Source organism: Arctopsyche grandis, chromosome 1, assembly GCF_051622035.1.
Source record: "Arctopsyche grandis isolate Sample6627 chromosome 1, ASM5162203v2, whole genome shotgun sequence".
NCBI lineage: Eukaryota > Metazoa > Arthropoda > Insecta > Trichoptera > Hydropsychidae > Arctopsyche > Arctopsyche grandis.
The window spans coordinates 9,975,790-9,998,419 of record NC_135355.1 but is presented as its reverse complement, the minus strand read 5'-3'; the positions used below and the strand labels follow the sequence as shown (position 1 = coordinate 9,998,419).

Sequence of the window (22,630 nt, the reverse complement as noted above, 5' to 3'; positions counted from 1 at the left end):
ATTGAGTTTCGGGTTTTTTACAAATTAAAAGCCAGTTAACCAGTTTTCACCGGCTTCAGAAAATTAAGTTTTTTATAAGTTTAAAATTTTTATATTGCAAAAAAAATTGTAAAAATGATACATTATGCAAAAAAAAGGATAATATATAAATTACTTATAAAAACCGTTATAAAAAGTAGGTTTAATAGAAATTTATTGAGATCACTTATCTTTGGATTTCGGCTCCACTTCTTATTGACATAAATCAACAGTTGAAAATAAATTACCCGCGTAAGCAAGTAGTTCCTTTAAAAATATCTACATACAATTTATAAGCTTTGAACGAAATCCTTATAAATTATTGTTTATTCAGGGGTCTCCAACAGTTTCGACTGGTGGGTTGGATCATCAATTGTTCGAAAGCCGTCGGCCTACATCCCGATAAAATAATAAAATAAATTAATAAATTTCCGATTGTAATAATGTTATCGGAAATCATATAATTTATATATTTTTTTATGAATTGCATTATTACTATACACAGGGGGACCGTGAAAAAGTCGAAAATATTCGTTTATCATGCATAAATATGAAAAACGGTTAGTATATACATACATACATATATCAGTGGCATACATTAAGATCTTTCGATTTTCGATCTTTGCCTTCCGATATTTGCTTTTTCGACCTTTTCACTTTCGGTGCTGTGAGGTAGGCCCCTATACACATCTTGAATTTCTAGCTAAGCAATTTTTTTTAATTGTCTGGGTGAAGTTTAGAAAATAAAAGACTTGACAAAAATTAATTAACATTATGTACACTGAAAGAAGGAAAGTTGATATAGTGGAGAGAGTGAAGAGATTAAAATTGCAATGAGCGGGTCATGTAGCTAGAATAATAGACGGAAGATAAACGAAAGAAGTACTCAAATTGTGCCCAAGGGAATGTAAAAAGGGTGCAAAGAATACCATGAGGTAGATAGGTGAATGAAATAATATACGTATGTATGTACATATGTAAAGGTACATATGTACATATGTACATATATACATATATTTTGTATGTAATTGATCATTCATAACTGCAAAAAATAGTTGCGAATGTATTGAAAAACAAAAATATTAAATTTTCGATTTTCGAATTTTACCTAGAAAAATAAATGAAAATGGTGTAACTAATAACACCGACCAACATAAAAATCACGTTTTTACTTTATCTACGTACATAGTAACAATAGATGAAGTTTTGTGATCATGCGAAAATTCTAACTCGAGATTTTGTCTGATTCGAACTCAGAATCGATCACTGATCACATTTTCATGATCTAAAAAAAATGTGTGTCTGTTGATTTTGGAAATTTTTTGAACACCGTTGGTCCTATCCAACTGAAACTTAGTATCGGTTACTGAAATTATTATCGATACGACGTAATTTTTTTTCAAAATTTTAAGTTGACCGGAAATGGTACCTCTCCTTACAAGTATTTGAATTCAATTATCTCCCAAGCCGCTAACTGAATTGGACTGAAATTTGTTTACGTGTAATAGAAATAATAATTTTTATAACTTTTCTCAGAAACATTTTGGTTTATTGAACTGAAATTTCATATCTAGAATTTTAAGCGTAATACCAAGTTATGTATAAAATTTGGTAAGCATCCCCCAACCGGAAGTGGCAGTTTACTCTTGTTCGATTTTTCTTACACTATATTTTTCGACCCCTTAAACAAAAGGTCAAAAATGTTGTCGCCACGATTCTGTCTACACCCCTGAACGTATCAAGCTGAAATTGTTTTGTATTCTTTATGTACTAACTTAGATCTGATTAGGTTTTACCGGAAGCAGTAATTTTTTTTAAAACAATATTTTATTATTTTATTTTGACCTTTTAAATTAATTTGATCTTTTTGATATTTGTTGTGTATAATACTGATAGTGATTTTAAGTAATAAAAAAATGAACAAAATCCGACAATTCAGCGCTAGGTTCAGTAGCAGCTGCTATTGCTGCTGTCCTATGATTTTTTCATCTGTTTTTCTTGAATTGATAAATCGTTTTATGATGTTCATCAACCTTTGCGAAATATATCTTTATTTAATTTTCAAACTTTTACAGAGTGACCCCAACTTAAGAGGACATTCTATATTACAGTCCTGTACATATAATTATATATAGTATAAATTTATTATATGTATATAGTATAAAAAATCATTATATATATAGTATAAATTCTGGTCATAGTATTAAACTTATGAATGAATCGCGACTAGAGTTACCGGACATTCTACAAAAAAAGGCCTACATTTACGGTATTAGAAATGGCTAACTGATTCAATTCACTGTACGCCCTTATTGCATTGTCAAGTGGTTGCTTATTACCATTACTAGCATGTAATGCATTGGTCTCGATGATGAGCTACACAATGAACGAAATTGTTTTAGTTAATATAAATAGTTGAATCATTTATACAATTTAAATAAACTTGCGCGCGCAGAATACGGGAGGAAAAGCATGTTCCTCTTGTTCCTGTTGTATCCTGCTTGCGCAAATTAAGTGAGTATGTACCGTTTACCATGCACCATTTTTTTTTTTTGATCTTTCGGCTTAAGATCTTTCGATTTTCGATCTTTGCCTTCCGATATTTGCGTTTTCTGTAATTTAACATTCTGTAAAGTCACGTAGACCCCTTAAAACTATAACGTATAAACCAAAAAGAAGTATGTTTTTAAAAAAACCTTTTTTTAAATTTCATTGAAATGATATATGCATATAATTTTCTTTAATAGAAAGCTTGAAAATAAATGAGTTCCGGCACCTATTTTTTTTACTTTATTTTAATTAAAAGCACTGTAAATCATAACCATTCATAACTTGGTTTTATTCACTTAAGATTAGATTGTTAGGGTGGTATTATTTAAGGGTTAGGATAGGTTAGGTTAAGTAAGAGTTGGACCTGTTCATTTAAGATAGGGTTTTTAGGGTTAAATTTATAGAGTTCAACGTTTTAAATTCATTGTTTGATACATTTTCACTGCTTGAATTGGTGAAAATATAATTTTACTAGTGAAAATATATTTTCACTTGAAATATGCTTTCACTGTAACATATACTTACATATCTTAATAAAACATGGGTTTTTCGTTTCAAATTGGCCCCTTTTCATTTCAAATTGACAATTTTTCATTTCAAAGTGGAATGGAAAACCTGTACATATACACCATGAGATATTTTTCTCATTTTCTTTTCATTTATAGGAATTAATATTATAATCATTTAAAAGTAACCTGAACTAAGTTTTTCTAGATCAAAAAAATATTTATTTCCACGTAATATTTTTCTGAAACGAAAATGAAATATTACTATTTTGGAAAAAAAATATTTTTATGTGTGCTTTACAATATCACATATTTTTCTTTTTAAAAGAAAGCAATACAAGTGAAACTTAGCTGGTATAACTATTGGGAATCTATAAAATTCAAATAGAACAATTTTTACCTAAATTGTTGAATATTTTACGAGCAGAATTTGTCATTTTAATAATTTTACAGGCCAGAACTATATTTCGTCATTTTAGCTGTGCTTAAATATTCATAGTTTTTAAGAATAAATCAATATTTAAAGTTACCAATTATTTAATTATTTAATATTTTTTCATGTGAAGTCATGTGATCGATGCTACCTATTTTTATTAGATTTGAATGAATACATAAATTCTGTATTCTACTACTCCACGAAAACATGAGTCTTACAGTGGATGGAACTACCCCACCGACCGCCTTAAATTGATTAATTATTATTATTATTATGATAGTTATTATTCAATATTATTATATCATTATATTTATAGATATTATATTTATATTCAGTAGTGTAGTGGGGCTGAAGCGTCGTTCCGGCACTTTTTTTTAAGCCGGAACGCGCTCCGCTACTTTTCTAAATATGCGAATTTTTTGCATATTTTGTCTTATATTTTGCGCACATGTTACTCGAAGGAATAATATTAACCAATAAATCAAAGAAAATAATTAAATTGATTGAGTTTTTGGATGATACAGTTTGATTAACTAAAAAATTATGAAAAAAAATTTCGTCTGCGGCATCTTTTACTTCTACAATCATTTGATGTAGAAATATTAATAAATTAACCAAAGAAATATAGACTGTTAGTAGAAATTAAGTAAATTGATAGTTTTTGTTGATACAGTTTGATTGATTAAAACGTTTGGAAAAAAAACTTTGCCTGCAGCACCTTTTTGCCTAATTTTACATAATACAAAATATGAATTTTGAATTTATCAATTTGAACATTTATCAAAAATAAAGTTTATGTACATACATACATACATATATAATAATATTTTTTTTTCTTTATAACCATATATTGTTGTACAACATACATATGTATATATGTAAATTTACAAAAATGAAATATGTATGTACATTATTAAGTATTGCAAAAATGTAATTTAAATGTCAAGTCAGGGTCGATTTATCAACAACTCCAACTCCGATCAAAAGGCCACGATTACCAGCCCCAAAATCTCAATTATTGTACTAGAAGTTTGACTTTTTAAAATACTAAAAATTAATTTGAATGTCGAATTATTTCAATGTGTGGCTTTATTTTTATTTGTATAGCACGATATCTATTGAAATAACTGTTATGAAATTTATTACATAAACGTGTCCAAAGTAAGCGTGTATTTAACATAGTTTAATTCAAAAATCGTGAAAAAAAATACACGCTTTCACGTTTGACGTTGCTTAACAACATTATTATTATTATCACCTTTATAAACTCCTGTTTGTTATTTTAAATCAATAACCGAACATTTCTGTAGGCTGTTCAGGTAGGTACCGAACATTTCTGAAGGCTGTATTTATGTAATTGATTGATTTAATGAATTCATTTATTTTAATTTTATCACTTTTAACCACTGAAATATTTTATACGTTAAATGAATAAATCAATTCATTAAATCGAATATTTGAATGTTTTTAAAATATATACATATACATATCTAAGTACATACATATGTAGATATATCTAGTTGACACATATGATTTAGATCTGGGATTAATTCATTTCTAGCAATATCTTATTACTTAAACTTATTTTAAATTCAAAGTTGGCTTTGTACATACATACAGACGTACGTATGTACATATGTACATACGTACTCAATATTATAATATAAACATTTATAATTTTGTTATGTTAAATTGATGCATTTCATATTGATAAAATGGAAATTTGTCAATCATTATTTTACAAATGTATAAATCTTTTTAAAAAAATCATATTAATGATTCCCGGGATTCAGAAGTTTTTGAAATTAAAAGTGCATCTTCTTTGCCTTCAAGGAATTCGAAATCTAAGAATTGTGCTACTTTGTTTTCAATTGAAGTACAGGTATTCCTCGACTTACGACGGAGATACGTTCCTGAAACTCGGTCTTAAGTCGAATCAATATATATGTATGTATATTTTTTTTCGGTAGTTTTACTTACTTTTATTAATACAATAATTCAAATGAATACATATTTAAATTGAAAAAAAAAATTAAACATCTACATCAGCGGTTCCCAACCTTTTTTGACTCACGTACCACTTGGTAGTACATAGCGCTAAATTGTACCACCATATAAAAATGATTGTATTTCATGAAATTTGTTTTTGTAAGTGTATGTAATTATTATATATAGTATTTGCATGGTAAGAAATGTGAAGACAGGATACACGCAATACATATGTAGATCTGTTTTGGAAAGAAATTTTGTGGAAAGAAGTTATTTGCGGAGTCACAATTATAATATGCTCCAAGTTTAATATATGTATCTACTATTTTGTCATACTTCTATTATTGATAAATGGTTTTAATAAAAACCATTTATCGCTAATAAGTCGAGGACTACCTGTATACACAAATTACTCAATCTGTCCTGAGCCATTGAAAATCTTAAATAACTTTTGACTATACCTATAAAGTTAACTAAAAGATCTTTCAGCTGATGCGACAACTACTGGAATACTCTATATCAGTGGTTCTCAAGTGCGGCCACGGTGGCCGCATGCGGCCACTAGTGAATTTTACTGCGGCCACCAGCGACTTTATAGTAAATAATACTAATATTTAAAAAAAATATATATATTTTAAAAACTACAAAAAATTAACTTACCAATAATAGAAACCATGAACATCATTGACAAACTAAAAAATATAGCGAAAAGCCTTGTGACAGAAGTTGAAAATGACAATTTATTCAATTTTATCTTCTGTTAGTGATTTCATAGATAAGACGACAGACAAAACTTCAAAATTAAAATTAAAACTTAAAATAATAGAGTATCTTAAATCTCTGAATCTGGAACTTGATAAAAGGTTCGAAGAATTGAATATTTTTAAAACTGTTTCTTTTGTATCTTCCCCTTTTATTATGATGACAAATGAACATTTCATAGTACTACAAAATAGATTAAAATCATTTTCAGTATTGAGATTAATTAGTCTAACGTAAAATATGCGCTATTAGAAATTGTCATGATCAAGTACTTAAAAACCATTTTAATATTTCAGTTCAAAAATTTTGGTCGGAAATATACGTTGACAATGAAAAAAAACAAATTTAAAAATTTGGCAACAATTACTTTATTAATATTGTCTATTTTTCCCACTACCGTATATTGCGAAAGATCATTCAGTGTAATGCACTTTATTAAAAACAAATTTAGAAACCAGCTGACAGACGCAAACTTAGAAGTAGCAATGCGGCTTGCATTGGAAGAAAGGAGTATTGAGCACTTTCCATTTGCATTATTATTAAATAAATAGATACCAAAATGTTAAAATTTCTTTTATTTTATGAATAAATTGATCCATTTTTTTGTAACGTGCGGCCACCAGACATTTCCATGGGACCACTATTATCACATGTGCGGCCACGGTAAAATTTCGCCTGAGAACCACTGCTCTATATGCTATCTCCATATTTATATAACTTCCTGTGAAATTATATTTATTAATCAATCAAAAGAATGGTCCAATTTTTATCCGAAAGCAGAAACAATATTTTTGAATTTATTATTTCACTAAAATATTCGGACCCTCCCTTTGGTTGAATATTTAATTACTAGGTCCATAGAGTATCTATCTAGCGATAATATATTTGATATGTAAGGAAATCAAAATTTTGTGATCACCCAAATGTGTATCTATGACTCGAATACCAACTCTGTGCTCTACATATTTATTTAAATTTGTCGCATTAAAACTGTACATTTTTGATAATGGGGCCACTGTCCCCTCCCCTCCTCCGTATTGTTCTAAATAAGACTCCTAATATATTTCAGAGAAAATCACCAAAAATGACACAAGTACTATGTTTAAGTATATTAATCCTTTCTGTGAGTACTTTTTTTTATTAATCAAAAAGAATTATGACATATTTTCAATATATTATATGTACAATCATTGTACCTATATATGATATTATATACTTATATTAACTAGATTTTTCAACTGAATAATGCTTCTCCTGTTTGTCTTAATGACACTAATTGTCCGGCCACCCCATGTATGTCTTATAACACTTTGTAAGTGGAAACCATAGCAAATTAATACTAACAGCTTTCCAATGACAAATAATTTCATTTAAATTTCAGCCAAATTGTAGAAAATTTATGGAACCTGCCACAAATACCTCCCACCCCACTATTAACTAGATTTAAAAATGAAATTCTACAGCACATACAAGATAAATGTGTAACCGAGAGGCAGTTTAGCGTGTTAGTAGGACAGACCGAGTGGGCTGTAAACATACTTACAAACTTCGATCCAACTCTATCTTTATCGTGTGTATTTGATGCAGTGAGTAAAATAAATACTTGTGTAATTTTAATAAGTCTACCATCTACACTATATATGTATTACAAATTACAAATATATTTTTTCAATCATTTAATTTGGATATGAATAATAAAGCTCATACATGAATCAAATGGAGTTTATGACGGCAATTGTAAACATGCTCTAAACAGAGCAATAAAGACCGTCGAGGATTTAACTCTATTAGCTAATGTTCACGCCGTCGATGTTGGACTTTCAGCTAGTGGATGTTCATCTGCAATTGAGTCAAAGAGGGTTACTGCAATTTATTAACATTACATACATACAATATTGTAATTTAATTTAACAAACAATATACGTAATTTTGTATTACAGAACCCTGCTATAACATGCCCTTTGAATTTGGATACTCTTTTTAAAAGTTTGAAAATATCTACATTATACATTCCAGATAATTTGAGCCTAACTATTAAACATTTGTTAAAATCGTCGTGTGTTCAAGATCAATTGGTAGGACTGTCTGCCGTAGCTATAGCGACAGAAACTGGTGCTCTATTATACTATAAATTATATCAAACACAAACTTTTTTGAAGGTACATATACTTTCATAGGTTCGGTGATTATTCCGCACAAAGCGATATCGCACACATCACCAAAATCTCAATCACGGAACATCTGGCACCCGAAAATTCCGTACATCGAGAGCTACACGCGTAAACTATCACAGTAACGAGAGCTCGAGTGACAGATATTCTATATTCGCGATTTTCGTGACAACGATTGTCGTGTGCACGATAGCTATGTGCGAAATAATCCATTCACCACTTTCATAGTACACTACATATTATACTGTTCGTCATTGTACTTATTATTGAAACGCCTATCACATATTTTAATTTTCAGATGTTAAGAATTCAGTCGTGTCCTATACCAGTAGCGGATAATTGTTGTGGTGATCGGAAACATCTGCTCTATGAATCTGCCAGTTTATTAAGAACATCTATAATAAATAATTTTAATAATATTATTTATCAAAATGAAGAATAATTTCACAAAGCTTGTAAAAATAAAGTAAAAAATAATTTGCTCATAAAAATAAATCAACTTTCCATTCAAAAATTATGAATGGATGTTTTCCCATTCAGTTAAATAAATAAAAACAAAGGTATTGATATTCATAATATCATATTTTATTATGTTAACAAAGCTTTATAAAAAGATTTATCAAAATTTAAAATTAAGATGCATTCTACAATAAAGAAATATACATGTATATATAAGAACTTTCAAATGAATATTCTAAATATTATACTTATATTTTGTCATGAAAGTGTATCTTCTTTCTTCAAAAGAAGTATCCATAAATTTATTTAATTCTATACGATATTTATAAATATTCTTATAAATATCATATACGATATTTATAAGTATTGGTCACTAATGCAGTTTACTATATTTTTAAAACCTCTTCAATAGATTTTATAAAATACATATGTCTACATGAATTGAAAACAGCATACAGTTTTTAGCTAAAGTGTGGATGTACATATAGTAAAAAAAACTCATGGTACATATAATAATTATAATAATTAGCAACCACGTTTTGTCAGATTATTAATGACATTTGACGTTGCAGCACTTAAATCATTTGCATACTGTTTTAATTGTTTTTCTCGTCGCAAACAAGATTCTTTTGATATTTTTATATTACATCCTTTAAGCTGGATCATCTGTAAAGTAATAATTTTATGTTAAATAAATAAAAATATGTACACACATATATTCTACTACACCTAAATAGTGGACAGTGAAACAACGATAATGATAGAGCAGTTAGTTAATCAGTGAACACCCACTCAAAATTAACAAAGCTGCCTCCGATGACGACGTACATACATATGTACATACATATATGCAATTAATTATTGAATTATGAAGTTTTTAATTTAAATTTAATATATATGTATACATACATATGTACATGTTAGATATGTGCATATGTACATATATACCAGTTGCATATTATACATATTTTACTATACGAGACATCGATTTTCAGTATACAGACATACGAATTTTAAAATAAAATAAAATATACAACTTAATTTCCACAGAGGTGTCCATTTAGATCCTGAAAGAATGCGACAATGGTCTTAGAACCTCTAATGCATCCAGGCAGGGAATTATTTATATTATATAATACGTTTGCACACCCACATAGAAAACACATTTGTTGGTTTTTTTTTTATTCTTACTCAACATTTAATTTATTAATTGCATTTTATTATTTTATTTACAAACAAAGCACAACATACTCACATTCAAACCACATATTTCTAACATTCGTCCATTATTCATCATTTGTAATTTTAAATCTATTTCCATTTCAAAAAAGTTCTTATAGCCCAGAATAAACATACATATATGTATTTATTTTTAGTTAGTATGTATGTATGTAGAAATATATTTTTTAATATTAATTAATTCTTACCTTTAAGAATGAGGAGTCGTCATCTATTTTTGAAAAGAAGTCAATACTCGGTTTTGTTAACGATGCTACTGCAGCAAGTCCAATTACTTTTTCATCTGTATTTTTTGAAGAAACCAAACGCTTTATAAGACAATGAAGCCCGGCTGGAATATTATCTTTTTCAATCTCCAAAATTCTATCCACTGCTTTTGTTTCTACTGGACATGACTTTGGACACGTCTATTCAATAAAATAAAAAATATATATTAATTAAGAAAGCTACTAGTTGAACTACAGTTTTTATCGAGTTTTTGAAAAAGATTTTGGTTTCATTTTTTTTTAATTTTTATATGTACATATGTGTGCAGTGGTGTCTGTATAATATATGTATGACACCACTGAATGTATGTACATACATACATAAATACATTTAATATCCTGATTTATTGGTATTTAAATGTAATATTACATTACATTTTTATGTGTTTTTCTTTCAGGACAACCTGCTGCTTGCAAGCCTATGTCAATAGAATTAAAAATTGCTTTTTGACATAATTCACCAAATTTCTTTATATTTTCATGCATATGCCCAGAAGTTTTACGATCATTAGCCGAAATCGCTCCATCTATAAGCTATGAACATAATATTGAATTCTTATTATAATATAATAATAATATTATATACTTAATAACAAATAACAATTCTTACTTTTTAAATTATTTTTTTAATGTCTAGTAAAATTAGGATGCATGCAAGATTTTCGGAATTAATTCGTTTTTGTTAATTAATAATATATTTCAATGTTCATACTTTATCAAATTTGATTTGAATTGGAACTTATTAGAAATTAGCAAACATTTTCCATTTTTAGTCCTTGATTTTAAATATAATCATACTTCACTTACGTTTCCAAATACACATGTAGGTGAAACTTCGGGGTTGAATCCTGTTAATATATCCACTGACCATAGAGACATTGGTACTAAAACACTAAATTGGTTATCGTCAACCACATCTAATAAACTTATTATTTTGTCCTTAAATTCTTTTAAAAGGCAGTTCATATGATTTGGTACAGTCCATAGTCTTGTTATTGATTGCCTGAAAAAAGAAAGTTTTAAATACTACTCACTAAATAATATTTAGTATTATGAAAAATCAACTCACTTCAAATTTTCTGAAAGGCATGGTGTAGAGTCACACTTTTCGCAACATACTGTCATTATGTAAAAGCTACATAGCAAAATCTGTATAAAAATAATAATAATTGCATGGATAATAATTGATGTTATAAATTAAATCTATATTTTATTACACAAATATCAAATTGATTGAATATATGCAACCTTTGATTAACTTACAATACAATAAAATGATTTAAAAATCATATTTAAAACTGAAATTTATTTCAAAGGTGGAGACGAACTTGTCAGTTCGATGGTCAATTTTGAAATAAGTGTTGTTCCAATGCTAACGTACATATGTATATACGTATTTATATAGATATTATAAGGAATTTATGATTTATGAAAAATACATACATGGGCAAACAGAATATTTCAGAGAATACTAAACTGTATAAACGTTTTGTGGTAACCCCAAGGTACCGGCCATAAAACCATCGGTTGGCCAGTTCTTTGCCGTTAAGAATATATATATATATATATATATATATATATATATATATATATATATATATATATATATATATTGTTGCGTACGGGTGGGTGGAGGATCCAAGTAAAAGGCCAACAGTCGTTTCACAGCATTTATTGATGATTAAGGAGTCACTGTCACCGCTCAGTCCAGAATGACATGATATCGCCTACGTACCGCCTTATAAAGGGTAGATCTCTCAGGACGCCTAATCTGTTTACCTGTTGTATAGTCACGTATTCGGATATGTATTTCCACGACATTGGGTCTCCCCGTACCGATTCTGAGAAATAACTAATAACGGTCATTGCTTAGCCTAAATGCACTTAGAGTCCAGATATAATCTTTGGAAGTAAGTGCATGCATTTAGTTAAGCATACCATCACAAAATACCAATTTATAAACATCTTTAATTCCCTTGGGCCAAGATTTATTATTGGAGGAGACTACAACGTTAAACATACAGCTTGGGGATCACGACTTATAACTCCTGGTAAAGGAAACAACCTTCTATACGCGATTCAGAGCTCCTCGTGCGAGTATCATTCCTCACAAAAACCAACCTTCTGGCCGACCGACAGTAAAAAGGTATCAGATTTAATTGACTTTTTTATATCCAAAGGAATAGCCCCAAACCACATTGAGGTCGAAGGAATAGAGGACCTTACTTCTGATTACACACCAGTGCTGATGACACTGAGCACACTGGTAATTAAAAGAATAAGGAGACAGAACCTGACAAATAAACGCACTAACTGGGATATGTTCAGAAAAAACTAGACCAATCAATAAATTTAATAGTGAAACTTAAAACTATAGAAGATCTCGAACTACACACTCAAAATTTTATTGACTCTGTACGAGAGGCTGTGAAAGAAGCTACACCTGTACCAAAAGAAAAACCAGACCAAATCATTAATTACCCCATGGAAATTAGACAATTGATTAAAGAAAGACGTAGAACAAGACGAATATGGCATAGAACCAGAAATATTGCAGACAAAAGAGAATTTAACCACATAAGTAACAAAGTTAACCGACTTATTAAAGAGCACAAACAAAATTGTTTTGAAAAATATTTGGAAGGTTTGGGCCCTGCAGCTGATAAAAATCATTCACTATGGAAAGCAACTAGGAAATTCAAACGACCAATTCTACAAATACCACCTCTGAAAAATGCGCAAGGAGAGTGGATAAGAAGCAACAAAGAAAAAGCTGAGCTGTTTGCACAACACTTAGAGACAGTATTCCAACCACACAATATTCAATCTGATGCTGATTATACACCAATGTATCAACCACAGCAACTAATCAAAACTGTCACCCCTATGGAAGTAGCTAAAGAAATAGATGACAATATAAATCCTAAAAAGGCACCTGGAATTGACGAAATCTCACCGGGACTATTCAAGGAACTTTCGAAAAAGGCTATTATCATGCTAACATACTTATACAATGCATGTTTCCGGCTCAAGCATGTGCCAGAGTGCTTCAAAACTGCTCAAATCATAATGTTGAAGAAACCAGAAAAGTCACCCGAACAAGTAACATCATACAGACCAATATCCTTGTTGCCTGCGATCTCTAAGCTATTCGAAAAACTATTATTAAAAAGACTCAAGCCCTTAATCGATGTTCCCGACTTCCAATTTGGATTTAGGTCGAAACATTCTACCATCGATCAAGTGCACCGTGTTATTTCAAAAATAAAGCAATCGCTAGAGGAAAAAAAGTATTGTCCGGCTGTATTTCTTGATGTCTCACAGGCCTTCGACAGGGTATGGCACGAAGGACTTATCCACAAAATCAGCAAGTCATTACCTGGAAATTATGTCAAATTACTGGAATCATACTTATCCGGACGCAAATTCAGAGTTGCTCATGAGGAGGCATTCTCTAACTTTTTCACAGCCTCTGCAGGAGTACCACAGGTAAGCGTAATAGGGCCTATACTGTACCTGATATACACTGCTGACATCCCGACAAGCGAAGAGACATTCATTGGAATATTTGCAGATGACACAGTCATTATGTCATCGAGCGAGTCGCAGGCGGAAGCATTTGAACGCCTGCAGTATGCACTGGACAAGATCAGCAAATGGACTAAGGACTAGAAAATGAAACTCAACGAGCTAAAATCAATGCAGGTCACATTTGCACTGCGACGAAATAGTGTCAGCATTCAGACTTTCATAAACGGAATCCAAGTTCCACAAGCTTTGTCAGCCAAATTAGACCTTCAATGCAAAAAACTGATATACCAGGCAATCGTAAAGCCAATATGGACATATGGCATAGAACTGTGGGGATGCAGTAAGCCATCCAATATCGAAAAAATGCAAAGATGTCATAACCAGTTTCTGAGGATTATCACCGATGCATATCGCTTCGTCACAAATGAAGAGATCCACAAGGACCTTAAAATCCAAAAAGTAAAAGAAGTCATCCGAGAATGCGCCGGGAGGCACGAGTTGAGACTGCACCGTCACCCTAACATAGAAGCGTTGCAGCTATTGGACACAACTCACCAGCAGAGGCGTTTAAAGCGAAAAAAGCCTCACGAATTGGTGTTCTGAATGTGAGAGATTCAGAAGCCCAATTCACAATTTTGGGGACGGAGTGATGATTCCGTAGTGCCCGTACATGATCTGAAGAGCAACGATATCGCTGGTGATGATTTATTGGGAATCGATAAGATGGCACCAAAAAAAAAAAAAAATTTAGTTAATCCGATAACAGATATCCGTTGGTCTAAGTGCAATTCGCTCAATCCGCGGCGTACGTAACAATATATATATATATATATATATATATATATATATATATATATATATATATATATATATATATATATATATATATATATATATATATATATATATATATATATATATATATATATATATATATATATATATATATATATATATATATATATATATATTTATATATATATATATATATATATATATATATATATATATATATATATATATATATATAAATATATATATAAATATATATATATATATATATATATATATATATATATATATATATATATATATATATATATATATATATATATATATATTTATATATATATACATATTTATTGAAATATATAAATCACACATTTTAAAATAAAATTCAACAAAAAAAACAGGATTATTTCTTATATTATAATTTATAATATAAAAAAATTTATAAATTTTTGAGTTAAAGATCGCAAAAGCCAAAAAACTGTAAAAATCGCGCATATTTTTAAAAGCTCATATCTCGTAAACGATCACAAACCAACAAAAATCATTATCATATTCGAATTTAGTGGGTCAAACTTAGTAAAGATTGGTTAGTCTCCGCTCTGGTAATTTTTTTTGTTGCTCAGTGTAATCGCTCTTGACCGCTGGTTGATCTGAAATACTTTTTAATTATTTTTAATATACTAAAACTCCTTTCTGCCGAAGCCACAGGCGTAGGAATTGTGATGAACAGAAATCGGTGCGAAAGTGCACTGTTGGACAAAAAATGGGACCGAACGACAAAAATAATGGCAGTTATGGGGACCGAACTAGGCAACTACTTAATATTTTTCACAGAATTATTATAATTTATAAAATTCTTCAATTACTTTCTCTCGCTCCCTGCCTCTTCCGCACAACAACTTCATATGTTTATTGAGTCAAAGATGAGTCAAAGCCCGGTTAACCAGCGTGCCGTTCATTGTTCAAATGTTGTAAATGCATTGTTAAAGGTTTGCCGAACCTTTTTTACAAAGCATTTACAACAATTGAACAATGAGCGGCGCGCTTTGGGTCTTATAAATCCCATCTACCCAGTATATTTAAAATATCAATGTGACACATGCTTCTGGGATCTTTATCTTCGCAAAAAGTTTGTAATTGATGTTTTAAACATTTAAGTTCATTTAGAAATTGATCACAATCTATTTCCAAGTATTTTTGTGAAAGTTTTATCCCATATTTTTCTAAATTTTGTTCAGATAAAGTTAATAAGTTGAAAAATATTAATAATTATATAAATAATAATTCTTTTGCCGCTTTTTGAATGAATTTAAGTCTTTCTTATAGTTGCATTATAATATTATCAATGATATTATAACATTAATTTTTTACTAAAGTTAAAGTTAGGGATTCGTCTTCAGCCAATTCACCTGACATCTTTTTTTGTGTTTGATTACCTTTTATTTTGATTCGGGTTTATATTCAATTCAGTGCAATGTTAATGGCTATCTATAATATTATAATTTAATAATTTAATTATATTCAAAACGATAATTTTATTTTATTTTATTTTATTTATTGAAAAATCAACAGACAACAAGATGTAGACATGCATAAAAACACAGAGTAAATATATAATATATATATATATGTATATAACATCCGAGTCCAACTACAGACTTTTACAAAGATAAAAAGATAAATACAAGATAAACAAATGAAAAGGAAAAGAATAAAAGCTATAACATGACTAAATAGCACATTGCATAACTAAACTAAAGTGTTAAAATATTGGAAAAAGGTTATAAAATAGAATAGAAGAAGAAATGGATCAATCGGTCAAGATTCTCTTAATGTTAGTCCTGAATTGATGTAGGGAAATACCGAACAGATCAACCTCATTCAGCTCCCCGTTAAACATACGATAAACACTAGTGACGTCATTTGGGGGGGGGGCATGCCATGGCAGCTGCCATGCCTTAGTTTTGGAATAATGTGAATTTAGAAAACAATAAGAATTTAAAGATTAATGAAATAATATGATTGTTATGTTATGTTACTTTTGGGTAGCATAAACTAGGCCAGAAATAGAATCGCTGAAATAAAGCTATGTAAAAAAAGGTTATATTTTGTTTTGTTAAATGGTATTCATTGGGTAAAATTCTTAGAAATTGTTCGATCTGTGGAGTGAATTGTTAGAAAGGCGCACCTCAATTTTTTTATTTACAACTGAAATGGTCGTTTGTTTATTGCTTCCCTTCGTAGAATTAGCGGAACGGAAAATACAACTGCAAGAAGATTTACTTGTAGTGAAAGTCAACGATGGTATTCCCACTCTTAATCTGCACGTGCATTTTTTTTCTAAAATTTCTTTCAATTTGCAAGTTCGTGAACAGTATTCGTATCAGTTAGTTTTGTGGCGTGAAGGATACAGACCTGAAGAGAAGACGCTCGAGCAAATTGTACTCATCAATTTGTTCACCATAAAATCACAGCTAATTTTATTTTCGGTAAGTAAACTTTATTTTAACTAAAAAATAATGATCGTCATTGTTATATAAAAAAACATTATTGAAAACTAATTACCTGTATAATATCATTTATCAAGAGTACTATTAATATTAATTTTATATTAAATATCTATAGCTCGATTTGCTGCTAATTGCAATGTTCTAAAGTGTTTGTCGGCCCTCAATCCTAAAACACCAAATTTTTTATGCTTGGACGCAGTTCATAAACTTTTAAGATTATATCCTATGAGTGGCATTGATTCCATAATTATAGCCATGCAATTGTCCACTTTGAAATCGCTGATTGAAACATCAACAAAAAAAAAAATTACTTCAATTAATGACCTAAGGGCATACATAAGCTGCCTACCTCATGGTTTTAGTGAGATCTTAAGAATAATTGATCTCGTTTTGACATTTCCTGTGACGTCAGTAGAAAATGAACGATTTTTTAGTTGCATGAAGAGGGTGAAAATACACCTATGAAATAGGTGTGGTGATGAGCGTCTGAGCGATTTAGAGGATACCAAAAATAACGATATCAACAAGAGGATACCAAAAATATCAATATTGAGAAAGTAATTGATAAGTTCGCTAGTATAAAACAAAGACGTTATACTTTAGTTAAATAGTCGTATTTTATTTAGTTTTGTATATTGTTGAATATTTGTTTATTATTGTAGTGATTAATAAGAATTTAATGAACTTGTATTTGTTTATTATTATAGTGATTTATAATGAATTTTAAATATGTTCCTGATTGTTTTTTATTCTGTGTTTATAATAGATTTTAGCAAAAAACTAAAATTAAAAAATATTTTTACACCTACATTAATTCTGATAACTTTAATTTCTATTTTTATTTTTAACTACAATATATATTTTGTTTTTGAATTTCTATTTTTGCTTTTTATTTGTATTATATGTTTACATCAATATGGTTTGCTATTTACATCAATGTTAATTTCCTGTTCAATGTACATATTATAAAAATATGTGTATTATATATTTCAGACTGTTTTCCGATTTTTATAAATAATGTATTTTTTTTGTATTGTGCTTTTTCCGATTTCTCTTTGGAATAAATTTTTTTTTCTATTAATAAGCATCTTTTTTTTTCATATTTTATAACTCAATAAGGTATATAAAAAGAATAAAAATTTTCCACTATTATTTCGGCATAAAAATATTTTGTTTGAAAAAAATTTCAGTTTAACCAATTTTGGTCTGCCACACCTTAAAAAAATCTGAAATGACGTCCCTAATAAACACGCTGCAGATAAGAATATTTTTGGGAAATAGTATTGAAAGTATTAAGTGAAAAGAGTGCAACCTGTCTAGAATACCTAACTGGGATACTGAAATCAACCTTACTCAGTAAATCAGAACAATCAAGGAAACCATTTATGAGCTTAAAGAAGAATGTGGCATCAGTAAGTCGTCGTCTGACAGAAAGATTGTTAAAATATAGGATTTTTAAAATATCGGGAACAGTAGAATGGGTATAGGTAAGAAAAAGGTAGCGTGAGGATTTAATAAATTTATGTTGGACTTTTTCAATACAATTAATATGGGATAAATAAAAAGGTGACCATATAATTGAGGCAAATTCAAGGTAATTCAATTTTAAATGAATACACAATGATACATTATTCGACCTAATTTTATATTATAGGTACAATAAATATCAACATAGCACGTAATCCATATCCCGATATTTTAATATTAATTATTAATCTCGTCATAGATCTATAAGAAAAGTCATATCATCAGTGGTGTAGTGCTAAATTTTGAGGTGCCGGTATTATTAAATTAATGACTAAACATGAATTTTAATTAAGACATAAAACTATTTAGCGCTGTCTCTAAAATAATATTATTATTAACTAGAATTAAATTAACTAATTTAAAACTAGAAATTAACAACTATATTAACTATTTAAAATAAAAAGAAAAATATTATCGCTCGTTTAACTTAAAGGATGAGAACGAAATAAAAAAATACAGTACATTACTGCTTAATTTATTCCGTAACTTCTCGTGACCATACAAAAAAAATCAGACCTTTTTTTTGCATTCTGCAAGAAATGCATCAATGTATCCTCAAAGCAATCTTCGAGCGATGAATGTATCCTTCAGTTCATATCACAAAGCCGTCTGTTTCGTCGCCGCCTCTGAGAACACTGCCTACCCACAATTAAACATCCACCCAATGGTTTGAGCTGTCATAAACGAAAAAAAGTCCAGGGCCCATTTATTTCGTTAATGGGTCCATGAATGGGGACCAATATTTAAATGTGCTAAAGACACAGCTGGTGCCTTCTTGTCATCGAGTTTGGGGTAGCGGGACGCCGACCCGGCGCGTACCGGCTATTCTACAACCCTGCATATCATATGACTTTTTTTCTGCATATCATATTACTTTTCGTTTTTTTTTTCTATGCCCAGTAAACACGAATCTGGTAATAAAAAATGTTGATTGACTCGAGATTCGGAGATATATGTGTTTTTTAAATCGCGCGATTAATCTGTATCATGGTGTGGTTCGGTTGATGTCTCAAAATCTGTCAATTTCCTGTTCAAAATCTGAACAAAAAAAAAAGTCGTCATTTGTCGAACAGTGCTATTACTCATCAATATATGTATATGTAAAGAACTGTGGGCTTGATTATATAATAATATAATTTCCAAAATAATAAGCACCCGATTATATCAATCTTAATCATTCAGAAGTTTTAGAACATTTGAAATGTATAAAAAAGAACTATAAGCGTTTTGACCATAAATTGTATTATTTAAACAATTGGCTAAAAAAACAACAGTACGAAGCGAATGATTTATTAGTAACAAGTGTTACTTTCCATACTGACCATATGTACATCTAAAATTGGCAAATGTGAAAAGTGGAAATAAATACAATATAAAGAGGAAACTGGATAATAATGAACTTCAAGCAAGAATAAATAAAGATTTAATAAACAAATTACAAAACACGAATTCATATTATATACATACTAGTGAATAGCCCGATGAAATATCATCGCATGGGTATAAAATTATTATATACCCGTATAAAACTAAAAAAAAAACCTGGAACCGGAACCGTCATTTTCCTAGACTCTTATAGATAGTTTTCAATTCTTTATTTGTAATAATTTTCAATTCTTAAAGTTAACGTTAACAAAATGTTAGTTGAAAGTTAACGTAAACAAAATGTAATATTTTCCGATTATACACAAACGGTCATGGACCTCGTAACGTTGAATATTATTATTACACATAACAAATTACGTACATATACATATGATGTGTATTTACAACACGTATTCTGGGTGAGGATATGGCGTGCGCCGCGGGCTCGTGAGAACATTTCGTTTAGATCGGAGGGTCCGATGTTCGATTCCCGGCGCCCACGGTGAATGAAATCAATTTTTTTCTCGAATATCGTCAAAATATAAATAATTTAAATTTAAATTCGATGGGGGCGCCAGAGGCGCCGGAGGCGTCGGCGGCGCTGGGGGCGAAGCCCCCGGGATGCCGAAAGTATCGGGGGCGCTGGGGGCGCCAGAGGCGCCGGAGGCGTCGGCGGCGCTGGGGGCAAAAGCGTCGGGGGGTCGGCGATGCACAAAACGTAATTCGTAATTCGTAATCACTTCGTAATTTGTCATTCGTAATTCGTGCATCAATTTCTTTCCGAAACCAGTCGATTCAATATCTTTAACTTTATTTGTATTTGAGTTTCAATTCCTTTTCGAAACCACCCGTTGAAATCAACGGGTCCAACACTAGTGTACATATAATAACTAGCAGAGCAGACTAAATTTTAAATTCTAAACGGTATGAAATAATAGAAGTCAATTTAAAAATAAATTTTAATAAAATGAAAATCATATTATTCGAATTTTGAATGCTAAATGATCGTAGCTATAGAAAATGCTTTTTTAGTGAAAGTAATGGAATCCCAGATGAAAATTGCGCCACCAGATGAGAGAAGCTAAGAAAGACTGATCCAGCAGGGGTCAACAGAAGACTAAAAATGAATATGATGATTTCCATACTAACGACTGGATAATATATTATAATAATATTTACCAATTCAAATCATAAATTTGTTTCATTCATACGCACTTTTGATATCATGATTATATAAAATATTTGATAAATCTAGCACTCCATAGCGATTAAACAATTAAACATATGTGTGTATTCATTTCCGTTCCATTAAACTATCGAAATATGAGAGAAAATTGAAAGACAATTATCGATTTGATAGACATTTTTTTATTTAACATTAATTCTATGATAAATATTATTTTCTACAAAATATGCTGAATACATTATTAAATCTTCGATTATATAATTCGGTTTTATAATCAATTTATAAAACGATTTTATAATCATTAATGAATATATCCATAATTTTATATTATTATTTATAACACAAATGGAAATATCATTTGCTAACTGCATTATTCATTTACTATTATTATTAACTTATGCATGTACTTGCTATGACATCTTTACTACAAAAATTTGTACTCTCACAAGACTAACATCTAATTAGTTGTATTTTTATTAAATATATGTATATACATGTACACATATTTATATATATGTATATACATGTATATATATATATATATATATATATATATATATATATATATATATATACATATATTTATATATATATATATATATATATATATATATATATATATATATATATATATATATATATATATATATATATATATATATATATATATATATATATATATATATATATTTATTTTTTTTTTTCATTTCAAAATGAAAAAAGGCTACCACCTGCATGTGGTATTTAATTAATATTAAAATAATATCCCAATACATGTATTTGAATGTCTAACAAAATCGGCCTACGCATAATTAACTTTTATTATACATTAGTGGCCTGTGTGCACATACTTGTCCATTTGATCGGCCGACATTAACAAAAGAATAAATTAAAATACGATTTTTTTTATTATTAATTATTTATAATTAAATATTAAATATTATTATTATAGGCCGCGTCTCTTTCCACGATTCCAAGGGGAGAAAAAGAGACAGAGCATGGTGAGTGAGTACATCGCGCATGCGCAAAGCTACGGTATACGATTCCAAGGGGAGAATGAAAGACGGAGCATGTTGACTACATTCATACATACTCGACAGTCGACACGCATGCAATCAGTGGCGTAACTACTATGGGGTTAAGCAATGCTTACGGGCCCACGGAGATAGGGGGCCATAAATCGATAAAATAACTGTTCAAATTAAAGACACGTTTTGCAGGAATGCAGGTAGTGAAAAACTATTTCGGTTTTCTTGAACCTAGAAAAATTATTAATATACCGGAAAAAGATATTTCAGACCACTGTTTGAATCTCATGAAAAA

At 29.6% G+C, this 22,630-nt stretch overlaps 3 protein-coding genes across 4 annotated transcripts in view; 2 read left to right on the top strand and 1 right to left on the bottom strand.

Annotated features, from left to right (window-relative positions):
* The window catches only part of LOC143918160 (uncharacterized), a 129,901-nt gene that overhangs the window by 98,535 nt on the left and 8,736 nt on the right, over positions 1-22,630 (top strand). The gene's annotated exons all lie outside the window — the stretch shown is intronic.
* LOC143918200 (uncharacterized) lies at positions 4,703-9,101 on the top strand. The gene is made up of 7 exons (XM_077439963.1): positions 4,703-4,833; positions 7,331-7,384; positions 7,491-7,573; positions 7,643-7,847; positions 7,962-8,120; positions 8,202-8,420; positions 8,731-9,101. The coding sequence occupies exons 2-7, from the start codon at positions 7,346-7,348 to the stop codon at positions 8,872-8,874; spliced, it is 849 nt and encodes a 282-aa protein (XP_077296089.1). The 5' UTR covers positions 4,703-4,833; positions 7,331-7,345; the 3' UTR covers positions 8,875-9,101.
* Positions 7,863-11,944, bottom strand: LOC143918185 (uncharacterized). Of its 2 annotated transcripts, none has more exons than XM_077439942.1 (7): positions 11,660-11,944; positions 11,466-11,545; positions 11,204-11,399; positions 10,772-10,930; positions 10,319-10,537; positions 9,428-9,557; positions 7,863-8,100 (listed from the first exon to the last, which is right to left on the bottom strand). In XM_077439942.1, the coding sequence occupies exons 1-7, from the start codon at positions 11,684-11,686 to the stop codon at positions 8,060-8,062; spliced, it is 852 nt and encodes a 283-aa protein (XP_077296068.1). In that variant the 5' UTR covers positions 11,687-11,944; the 3' UTR covers positions 7,863-8,059. The 2 variants fall into 2 exon arrangements, with proteins under 2 accessions (XP_077296068.1, XP_077296076.1); XM_077439950.1 differs by having other exon boundaries at positions 7,936-8,827.